Below are 12,496 nucleotides of genomic sequence, written 5' to 3'. Positions count from 1 at the left end.
TAAATACTTTGTAATATATCCCTAAAAGGAATGTGACAGATTGGAAAAAAAGCACGTTTTAAAATGCTCATTATGTGAGAAACGGTATGTTTTGCACGATTAGAAGTAGCCAGCGTTGATGAGTGTCGTGACTTAGTTACAATGGTGTGTTAAATCTTTAGTGTACGTAATCGTCTCTCTAAAGTCTTTCCAATTTAATTGTGTTGTTTTTTTCAGCCATGATTCTGCATCATTTGTGCAAACGGAGAGATAACTGTGCCGAGATAACAAGTCTTCTACCCTTGATGGTTTTAGAGTCAAATATGTTTTTATGAGAATACTTAAGCACATTCACAACATTCAGACAAACAGTGGTCCAATCAGAAACCACATGCGTGTGTGTGTGTGTGTATGTGTGTAAGCCCTGGGTCTGCCCAGGTGGTGAGGGGCAGCTGTCTCCCGTCTCTTCAGCTCCAAAACAAAGCCAAAGAGAGAACCCTGAACGTCAACAGGGCCCAAAATGAAATAAGATTAAAAAATATTTGATTGCTCTGTGATTCTATAAAAGAGAGCAAAATGAGAACAAGTGGATAGACATAGGCCCCCGTGCACACTCAGGTGGTAGTTAAATTGAGGGCAGGCTTAACTGAATGAACAAGAGAGACTAAATGTATTTATGAACATTTATTCAAATAGATGTGGGGGATGGCCCCGTCTCTGGGGTATGAACCCCAGAGCCAGACGCAGGGATGGCAGATAGCCCTTGGATGGGCATCTGGCATCAATACCCCACTGGCTGGATGTAAGATACTGTATTCTGATGCTGGGACCCTCAGCTGGTGGCGGTGAGGAGGTAGAGGGGGGACGGCGTAAACTTTTGCTGCAAGTGCGAGACAAGGGGTAAGCAATCATGATTTACCCCCATTGGTGAGAAAGAGAGCAAGGTGATTATTGAACTGCTATGCCCATAGGTATATTAGGAAGCCTGGTGGAATCATGTTCTTCTGCTGTGGCTCAATTGTCCAACGGCAACAAGTGACTGACATTCCGCATGTGGTTAATTGATCGCGAAGGAAGAGTGACCTGACATTTTCCTGTTGAGGATAGTTTTTATAAACATATAAAATATAAAGTTCCTGCTGTGTCCGTGTTAGGAGAATATTCCATCAACATTCCGCCAAGCATTCACAGTACATGGTTGCCATGTTCTCAGAATATAAGATACTAATGTTCTAGACACGTTTCATGAGAGGGGTATTTTATTAGGATCTCCATTAGCTGTTGCAAAAGCACCGACTACTCTTCCTGGGGTCCACACAAAACATGAAACATGACATATTACGAAACATTAATAGACGAGAACAGCTCGATGACAGAACTACGTACATTTATTGGGACAGCGCTTAGGGCGTTTGTCATTGGTGCTGGTGGCCTGGGTCCGAGACCTGCTAGGTTAGTCAACCTACTATCACATTCTTAGCTAAATATATTAATGTCATTATTTGGCAACAGTTACAACACATCTATCTGATCTAATTAAAATGTGTCTCTTATTAAAGGTTGGGAATCTGGAGGGCTTCCCCTTGAGCGCAAAGTAGTACTACATTTCCACTACCTCATAAATTGTCAGTATTTATTCATTCAATATAGCTGAGCATCTCAAAGAGACCCTTATCGTCTTTTTAAATCCAACAACACATTTACCATGTAGAACAAACGTGTCATTGAGAAACTAATTTTAATTATGTCAGATAGGTGTGTTGTAACAGTTGCCAAATAATGGCATTAACATACACTACCGTTCAAAAGTTTGTCCTTGTTTTTGAAAGAAAATCACATTTTTTGGTCCATTAAAATGACATCCAATTGATCAGAAATACAGCGTAGACATTGTTAATGTCGTAAATGACAATTGAAGGTGGAAACGGCAGATTCTTTATGGAATATCTACATAGGCGTACAGAGGCCCATTATCAGCAAACATCACTCCTGTGTTCCAATGGCACGTTGTGTTAGCTAATCTAAGTTTATCATTTTAAAAGGGTAATTGATCGTTAGGAAACCCTTTTGCAGTTATGTTAGCACAGCTGAAAACTGGCCTTCTAGGCAGAGTTGCAAAGAAAAAGCCATATCTCAGACTGGCGAATAAAAAGAAAAGATTAAGATCGGCAAAAGAACACAGACACTGGACAGAGGAACTCTGCCTAGAAGGCCAGCATCCCGGAGTCGCCTCTTCACTGTTGACGTTGAGACTGGTGTTTTGTGGGTACTATTTAATGAAGCTGCCAGTTGAGGACTTGTGAGGAATTCTGTTTCTCAAACTAGATACTCTAATGTATTTGTCCTCTTGCTCAGTTGTGCACTGGGGCCTCCTACAACTCTTTCTATTCTGGTTAGAGCCAGTTTGCGCTGTTCTGTGAAGGGAGTAGTACACAGCGTTGTACCAGATCTTCAGTTTCTTGGCAATTTCTCGCATGGAATAGCCTTCATTTCTCAGATAAAGAATAGACTGACGAGTTTCAGGAGAAAGGACTTTCTTTCTGGCCATTTTGAGCCTGCAATCGAACCCACAAATACTGATGCTCCACATACTCAAATAGTCTAAAGAAGGACAGTTTTATTGCTTCTTTAATCAGAACAACAGTTTTCAGCTGTGCTAATATTGCAAAAGGGTTTTCTAACGATCAATTAGCCTTTTAAAATGATAAACTTGGATTAGCTTACACAACGTGCCATTGGAACACAGGAGTGATGGTTGCTGATAATGGGCCTCTGTACGCCTATGTAGATATTCCATTAAAAATCAGCCGTTTCCAGCTATAATAGTCATTTACAACATTAACAATGTGTACACCGTATTTCTGATCAATTTGATGTTATTTTAATAGACTTTTTTTTGTTGATTTTCTTTCAAAAACAAGGACATTTCTAAGTGACACCAAACATTTGAACAATAGTGTATATTGCTAAGAATGTGAGAGTAGGGTGACTCCCCTAGCGGGTCTCGAACCCAGGCATGTGCTTATTGGGCTAGTATACAGTAGTTAGGCCCTGTCCAGAAGAAACCCTAACCCCTCCTCCCTAGGCAATTATGTAGATGAAGCAACTTGATAGATGTAAGCAATAATGGTGATTGCACCCGATACCTGATCTGAGACCCGAGCGGGTCGGATCCAGAATTCTAAATAATGTCACGGGTCTGGGTCGGATATCTGGTTTGATTGTCACAGGTCTCGGGTTTGTGTCATTTTAACTGACTTGTCCGGAAGGGCACGTACAGATCTGAACGTTACTTCTGCAGTAGAGAAAGAGAGAGATTTTATAATTTATGCTGCTGCTTTTGCTTTTCATGAGAGTGGAGCATAGCGAGTGTAGCTTGTTGTTGTTGTTGGCCAATCATAAGTCATTGAAGCGGCAATAGGCTACAGTCATAGAGCCTCCGTGTGGCAAAAGTTAGGAGATATCTAATCAATGGAAGATGCAATTAAAATGACGGAATTAGAAGTTAAAGGAGAAGGATAGGCTATAACAACCTAGAGCCAACGGCTACTTAATATTCTGAATGGAGTTGTTGTTTTTTGTAAATGTAGAATGAGAAAGTGCATGCACTGCAACCTCAATTAACCTAACAGTTAGCTGGCTTAACTAGCTTCTCCGGGTTTGATGTAGTCAAGACAGGTACTATGTAATCATATTTTATGATAAATAACCTAGCTATGGCAGCTATTAGTCTACTATAGCGCCAGTAGGCTTGGTTGGTTGCTGTCTCTCTCTCCATCCCTGCTCCCTGTGTCACTCATTCACAGTACGTCCCCTCCCCCGCTTGCTAGAGCGGCACCTCTCTCTCCCTCTTGCGCTTTATCAGCTCCGGTTAATAAAGTAACTTAACAAATGTCTAATATTTCAAATATATACGTTGAAAACACTACGTTTAAAGCACTGGGTGTGAGAGTATCCCAAACCTTGCCAACAGACAAAGCACTATGATTGGATCAGGGGTTTACCAATCAGAGCCTTGATTGGCTTGGCAACAATAACAAGACATGATTTGTAATTACATATTTCTTGGGGGGGGTGAAACGTGTCTAGAACATACATATTTTAAGTTATGAGAACATGGTAACCGCGGTCTGAGTAAGGTCTATTTGACATGGTCTCTTGGAAACATTCCTTGCACATCACGGGAACATTACTATGAAAACGTTAGTTAATGACCTAATGAGACTCTTAAGGGAACGTTCGACAATATGGTGTGTCGTAAGGGATGACGTCAGCTCTGAAACACTCTTCTGAGATGCTGTCAGTGCGATCCTCTGCGTTGAAAGGCTTGTTACCCTTTTCCTCATCCAAAGAATGATAAACACTGGGACGGTGAGTCACCCAAAGACTAATCCTCAAAATAATAGCGATTAAGCCCCCAGTTTGCAGTGTGCCATCATTTCTCTGCCTCATAAGCTTTTATCCCCACTCTATGAAAAGGATCATTGCGTCTACACTCCTATCATCCATGAATATGGTATCTTTCTCTGGGGAAGTCGAAGACGGGTTGAAAGACGGGGCAGCAGGGTAGCCTAATGGTTAGAGCGTTGGCCTAGTAACCGAAAGGTTGAAAATTCAAATCCCCGAGCTGACAAATCTGTCGTTCTACCCCTGAACAGGCAGTTAACCCACTGTTCCTAGGCTGTCATTGAAATTAATAATTTGTTCTTAATTGACTTGCCTAGTTAAAAAGAAGAGGAAAACTGTTTTACCATAATTTCAATGGATCGTGAATGGCAACTCTTGTGTAGTGTAAAAAATGCATATATATATATACATACTTTCAGACATACACACAACAAATATAAGGGTAAGACTAAAAAGCATGATTCAATGCACAGTCGACCAGTTGAAAACAACGACTGCAAAAGACTGAGTGCGTAGTTAAAAGTGTCAAATGAATGCCAAAATATGTTATAAAACTTTTTTTTTTAAACCTATAACTATACTTGTAGCCAAAATATTTTCTGAGACAAATATAAATTCACTCACAGTTGATGTTCGGGTACCGCTTCTATGGAGCAAAACACTACATTTCTTGCCTGGTACTTTTTGTGACTTAATGCTTGAAAGATTATTGAGATCAATTGCAGATTTGTGTGAGAGAGAGGGGGAGAGGGGGGGAGACAGCGAGGGAGAGAATGGGGTGACAGAGAGAGAGAAGAGAGAAAGGGGAAACAGAGAATGAGAGGGGGTGAAGGGAGAGAGTAAGAGAGAGAGAGAGAGTTAGAAAGAGAGGGAGATAGATAGAAAGAAAGAGAGAGTCAAAGTCCCCGAAAGTCACAATTTAGCACAGCACCCAGTTGGAGGTGAAAATGTTCCCCTAGTTTCTGCTTTATCACACACACACACACACACACACACACACACACACACACACACACACACACACACACACACACACACACACACACACACACACACACACACACACACACACACACACACACACACACACACACACACACACACACACACACACACACGCACACACGCACACACGCAAGCACAAACACACATTCTATTTAATGGATCCTGATTGCTATTAATGTGTGCTGATGGTAATATCTCCAGGGGTAGTGTTCACCTCTATCAAGATCAAAAGTAATATAATTGGCTATTTAAGCCCCATTTGCTCTCTCTCTCCCTCTCTCGCTCTCTCTTCCCTCTCTCTCTCTCTGCTGACCAATCTCTTATAGCTGTACCACAATAGAAATGTGTGTGCCAAGCTGCAGTACTCCAAACTTGATTTGGATTAAGTGCTGTCCTTAGTCTTTAAAATATTATGGTTATTTTTGGACAACTTTGCACATTGAGAGTTCTGCTTAGTGGACAGAAGGACAGAAATGTGTAGATTGAAGTACTCAGTATGGCAGTAGGGATGGGCACGGGTATTCGATTATTCGAATATCCGAACAGACGTTAATATTCAATTACCTGGCAGAGTATTCTTTTTTGAGAGAAAGGCTTTAAAAGGCTTTGACTAAAATACAATCAAATTATCTGTGACATTGCTACATAGCCAACAAGGATAGACCATTACATTCAAAATTATTATAAAACTAGTGATGCAACGATATGACATTTTTGGCCGATATACGATATTTTCCTGGCCCAAAAAAACCCTGACACCGATAACTGATATTTAAAATGTTAGCGACCTTTTAAGCATTCTAGCGCAGTTAAATAGTTAACACACACACATGGACGCAGCGGTCTAAGGCACTGCATCTCAGTGCAAGAGGCGTCACTACAGTCCCTGGTTCGATTCCAGGCTGTATCACAACCGGCCGTGATTGGGAGTCCCATAGGGCGGCGCACAATTGGCCCAGCGTCGTCCGGGTTTGGTCCGGGGTAAGCCATCATTGTATGTAAGAATTTGTTCTTAACTGACTTGCCTAGTTAAATAAAGGTTACACACACCAACCACACTGACCAAAAAGTTATTTTGTTGGGATTTAAATATGTCCCCATTACCAGTAAAACATAATCAAAACCTATTTCTTTCACTTACTTGCTGTGCTGTTTCGTTGTTCATTTGTTCAGTCATTTCATTCTCAACCAGGATTTTTATGGAACGCCGTTTGGGTCTTTGCCAAATAAGCTTGTTGATCAATCAGGACCTGAATATGACTGCATGTCACATAATAATTTAACGCCTTCAGACATTTTTTATGTAGTTATTACACATTGATTACAATATCACTCGTATTTCATATGTCACAACGATTCATCGATACGTATGCTATGTAATGCTTTATTACCAACGCGGTATTGTAAACACGTTGTTCGTGGCCGGTCTTTACTTGTTTGCAAACTTTTTTGTACAGCTTTGACAGTGCTACTGATAGTAATGGTGGTGCTTGGCTTGCATGTGCAAATTCAGAACACACTACATTCTATAATAGACCTGTGTTATTTGACGTGTCAAATTAAACGCTTATTTAACGTGTCAAATAGTTTTATTGTCAAATAGTGTTATTTGACGTGGATCATTTTTGACACGCAAAGACCCAAACGGCGTTCCATACTATGTCGCAAAGCTAATAGCAGTGACGACATTACTGTGTAACTCCGGTAGGGCAACATCTGAAAAATAGCGCACTTGGTAGTGTGTACCGGTGCTCGACCAGTCGTGAAAGCCAACATCACCCACAATAGAGAATGGTTGATTGTCAAGGGCAATGAATTCCATTATCTTGGCGTTAATGGATTTCACCTTTGAGTTATCTCGCCGAAATGTTCTTTCTCTTTCAAATGACTGCTCGACTTATTAACTGCTCGATCCACACAGCAGACATTGTGGGCTAGGTTAGGAATTCTGTGTTGCACGTGTAGCGCAAAATTTTACGTAGCGTCATTACGTCATGTACCTACGTTATATAGGTATGCACGTCAGCTTTGACATCGGTTTTGCACTTCGGTGTTAAACTAGACATCGGGCCGATACTGATGTTGCCATTTTTAGCTAATATCGTCCGATTCCGATATGTTCACCGATATATATGACTGTTTTATGACAGTTTTTATGACTGCTCCCCATAAAAAAGACACGGCCCGGGAGCCTACACCCAATACCTCAACTTGTTGTTATTGTCGGTCAATCGAAGTGGCGCTACAGTCAGAGGCTCCATGTGTAGCAAATGACGTTAAGTGAGATTTAAAAGTCCGGAATTAAGTTGGCTAAATGAGAAGGAGTAGGCTACAATGATCACCAAACAGATAGGCTGTTGTTTCATATGAATGGGGTTGTTGTAGACAAGGACAGGAAGCGCTAAATAGCCTCAATTAGCCTAACTACTTTAGCTAGCTGGCTAAATTAGCTGGCTACTGTAGCCAGGTAGCTTCTTTACAACAATTTGATGTGGTCAAGACAAGCACTACCAGATGGTTTGATATATAACCTATTGCAGCAACAAGTTTGTCTAACTAGCTTGAGTCGGTTTGGATTTTCTCTCTCTCTCTCTCTCTCTCTCGCTCTGACTGTCACACACACACCAGCCCCTGAAATACACTTGTATTTCAACTATCTGGATAAATTTCATGATATTATTCGAATAGCAAAATAATTTTGAATTCTCATCCCTATACGGCAGTCAGAATTTATTTGAAGGAGAGGTGTGGCTTTGTATTAATTTCCATTGAAAATGTCCACAAGATGTCAGTCTTTGAGTGCACAAGGATGATAGGAATTCAGAGTCTACAAAGTAGCTTGGGAAGTGTGTTGATCACCTCCAGTTGACATCGCCAATACAGCAAAGAGGTATCAGTGACAGTTGAATTCTAGCCTTAGCCCATTGTCTTAGGCCAGATAGTATGTCAGGTAGAATTGACAACACCTGTTGGAAGACAATGGATTTTCAGCATCTGTATGTCTTCCACCCACCCTCTACAGGTACGCTGTCCCAGGCCAACCCCCTCCTGGCCTCCCTATCCCTCCCGGGACGGCCCCTCCAGACCCAGCTGGACATCAAGCACTTCCTGCCGCTCCACGTCAACGCCTCCTCCCCCCTCAACCTCTTCCCCAACTTCAACATGGTGAGCTGCTCTCACACACACACACATGCATGTAGACAGGCATGCACACACTAGGGTTGGGTGGTATCCAGATTTTCATACCGTTTCTGTACCATACCGGGGTATACGCAATTTTTTATTACATTTTTTTTTTGCCACACAAAACTATTTAGGCAACAGGGATCTTGATCCAGGAGGGGATTTGCATGTATCTGTTCTAACCAAGAAGCTTGATCTTGACATCTAGCCACTTAGCTAGCAAGTTAGCAAACCAAATGCATAGCTGGAACACAAGGCTTGATAATTTATTTGACACATCTTTGATTTCTTATAGTTCGACTATATTTGTAGTTATAAGCAGTGGCGTAGCACGCACCCCTGCAGCCCCCGCTAGGCGAGGGTGCCCCCAACCCACATTTTTTTAATATATATTTATGGGGAGGTATTGAAAATCATATCGTTTGTATTTCAAAATACTCCGGTATACGGTATAAACGGTATATCGCCAAAGCACACACACAAGCATTCATGCGTATGTTCATGTACACACACACACACACACACACACACACACACACACACACACACACACACACACACACACACACACACACAATGTTCGGAAGTATGTCCAGTTCCTATCTTATCACCTGTTCCTCTATGTACTTGATGACATGTATACACATACTGTACATCTATGAACTCCAAAACATACCTTGTCACATCTTTTGGATTAGGCGTGTTGTGGCAAGTGCAGGCGGAAGTGACATCACACCACTCAAATATGGAGAAGCTGCACATGGAGAGATCCATGATTGACTGTTAGTTTTTCTATTTGATGGCCTCGTACAGGGATGCTCAACTACAGTCCTGGAGGGCAGCAGTGTCGGCTGGCTGTCTTCTTATGTCTTTGCCTCACAATATCAGACCAAATTATTTTGTTCGGAAATCTCTCGCCAATCAAGAAATCAGCAGGGCCCTCGAGGTCTGGCGTTGTGCAATCCTCCCTGACCTTAGTTGTAGGGGTGGTTGTAGGAGTGGTCATGGACAACAACCCTCCTGAGGAGCTATGAACCCTGCAGGCTTTTCCTCAAGCCCTTCTCAAACATACCTTGATTAGGGTCGTGTTCATGAGGCCACAAACGGAATCAAACAGACTGAAACAGGGAATACCTGGACTAATTTTCCCTTTCCGTTGCGAAGCTTTCTAAAAGTTTTCCGTTGTGTGCCCTGATGAACATGAGCCAGGTATTTTAGAGCAAAGGCCTACAGGAGAGTAGCTCCCCAGGAGGGTTGGTTGACCGCCCATGTAATAGTTAGACACCACTAAATCTGAGTAATGTTTGTGTTTAGTCTGGCTTGTTTTGTGTGCGACAGATGGACCCGGTTCAGAAGGCGGTTATCAACCACACGTTCGGTGTTGCACCGCCCAAGAGGAAACAGATCATCTCCTGCAACATCTGTCACCTCCGCTTCAACTCCACCGTAAGTCAGTCAACTCCGTTGCAACAATACTACAGGCTGAAGCTATCCTCCTCTCTTGTCAGATCGTTCATCACTCTGCCGGTGTACGGGTGCGTGTGTGCGCATGCGTGCTCCTGTTCCTCTATCTTTGTGAAAGTTGTGTGTGTTGTGTTGTGTTGTTGTTGTTGTTGTCGCTGAGCCTTCCTCCACCTATCAGCCAGAAAAAGCATTAAACCCAGACACCCTCTCTCTGCTGGCATCCAAATCCCCACATAGAAGAACCATCACAGTCCACACACACAAAAACTGACACTCACACTCACTGAGCACACAGAGACACATGAACACAGAGGGAATGCTTAATACATCTGTAGACTGCTCCGTTCACGAGAACTAATTACATTTTTGGGGCTCAAGCTATGCTTTTCAATTAATTGAAGAACTGCTTGATGGTGCTGTGATGTACTGTATACAGTATATATACAGTGCATTTGGAAAGTATTCAGACCCCTTGACTTTTTCCACATTTTATTACTTTACAGCCTTATTCTAAAATTCCCCCCCCTCAATCTACACACAATACCCCATAATGACAAAGGGAAAACAGGTTTTTTGATTTTTTTTGCAAATTCATACAAATGTGAAAAACAGAAATATCTTATTTACATAAGTATTCAGACCCTTTGCTATGAGACTCGAAATTGAGCTCAGGTGCATCTTGGTTCCATTGATCATGCTTGAGGTTTTTCTAAAACTTGATTGGAGTCCAGGTGTGATAAATTCAATTGATTGGACATTATTTGGAAAGGCACACACCTGTCTATAGAAGGTCCCACAGTTGACAGTGCATGTCAGAGCAAAAACCAAGCCATGAGGTCGAAGGAATTGTCTGTAGAGCTCCGAGACATGATTGTGTTGAGGCACAGATCTGGGGAAGGGTACCAAAACATTTCTGCAGCATTGAAGGTCCCCAAGAACACAGTGGCCTCTATCATTCTTGAATGGAAGAAGTTTGGAACCATCAAGACTCATCCTAGAGCTGGCCGCCTGGCCAAACTCACCAATCAGGGGAGAAGGGCCTTAGTCAGGGAGGTGACCAAGAACCCAATGATCACTCTGACAGAGCTCCAGATTTAATCTGTAGAGATGGGAGAACCTTCCAGAAGGACAACCATCTCTGCAGCACTCCACCAATCAGGCTTTTATGGTAGAGTGACAAGATGGAAGCCACTCCTTAGTAAAAGGCACATGACAGCCTGCTTGGAGTTTGCTAAAGGCACCTATAGACTCTCAGACCATAAGAAACAAGATTCTCTGGTCTGATGAAACCAAGATTGAACTCTTTGGCCTGAATACCAAGCGTCACTTCTGGAGGAAACCAGGCACCATCCCTACAGTGAAGCATGGTGGTGACAGCATCATGCTGTGGGTATATTTTTCAGCAGCAGGTACTGGGAGACTGGTCAGGAACGAGGGAAAGATAAACGGAGCAAAGTACAGAGAGATCCTTAATGAAAACCTGTTCCAGAGCACTCAGGACCTCAGACTGGGGCGATGGTTCACCTTCCAACAGGACAGTGACCCTAAGCACACAGCCAAGACAACGCAGGAGTGGCTTCGGGACAAGTCTCTGAATGTCTTTGAGTGGCCCAGCCAGAGCCCGGACTTGAACCTGATCGACCATCTCTGGAGAGCAGCGATGCTCCGCATCCAACCTGACAGAGCTTGAGAGGATCTACAGAGAATAATCTGAGAAACTCCCCAAATACAGGTGTGCCAAGCTTGTAGCGTCATACCCAAGAAGACTCGAGGCTGTTATTGCTGCCAAAGGTGCTTCAACCATGTACTGAGTAAAGGATCTGAATACTTATGTAAATGTGATATTTCAGTTTTACATTTTTTATACATTGTCAATAATAAAAAATAAAAAATGTTTTTGCTTTGTCATTATGGGGTATTGTGTGTGGATTGATCAGGGTGGAAAACAATGTAATCAATTTTAGAAGAAGGCTGTAATGTATCAAAATATGGAAAAAGTTAAGGGGTCTGAATACTTTCCAAATGCACTGTATGAACTGTGTAACTAGTTACCAGGTTGTTTGCCAAAATCCTTTCCCCTTTCCTAATTTCTTTTCATTTTTGGTTGCTGTTCTGATGCTGAGATCCAGGGATCTCTTCTCCTCTCATACTGTTTCTTTGTCTCCTCCATGACCAGAACCAGGCTGAGGCTCACTACAAGGGCCACAAACACGCACGCAAGCTGAAATCCATGGACGCCCAGAGGAACCGTCAGAGGGGCCAGGGCTCCATGGCAGGGAGGGAGAGAGACAGGGAGAGGGGGAAGACTGGAGTGGAAAAGTCCCTACCAGCACTGATGGACCCCAGCCTCACAGAGGGAACAGGTAAAATACCAGGTCTGGAAAAAAAGCTCCCCCCTCGCCTGCTCTCCTTCCTTCCTTAAGGCTTGAGATCTGATTGCAATCAGCAATTAGGATTC

General features: G+C 42.6%; 1 protein-coding gene across 5 annotated transcripts in view; it reads left to right on the top strand.

The window, feature by feature from the left end:
- LOC129855224 (zinc finger protein 385C-like) overlaps positions 1-12,496 on the top strand; it is a 139,520-nt gene that overhangs the window by 110,323 nt on the left and 16,701 nt on the right. For 2 of the 5 annotated variants that reach the window (XM_055922645.1, XM_055922680.1), the window contains 3 exons: positions 8,414-8,556; positions 9,889-10,020; positions 12,215-12,413. In XM_055922645.1, coding sequence (XP_055778620.1) covers positions 8,414-8,556; positions 9,889-10,020; positions 12,215-12,413 — 474 coding nt within the window. The remainder of the gene's footprint in view (positions 1-8,413; positions 8,557-9,888; positions 10,021-12,214; positions 12,414-12,496) is intronic. The other 3 variants (XM_055922663.1, XM_055922671.1, XM_055922656.1) reach the window with 3 other exon arrangements.

This window comes from Salvelinus fontinalis, chromosome 1, assembly GCF_029448725.1.
Source record: "Salvelinus fontinalis isolate EN_2023a chromosome 1, ASM2944872v1, whole genome shotgun sequence".
NCBI lineage: Eukaryota > Metazoa > Chordata > Actinopteri > Salmoniformes > Salmonidae > Salvelinus > Salvelinus fontinalis.
This window is presented reverse-complemented; position numbering and strand designations above follow the sequence as displayed.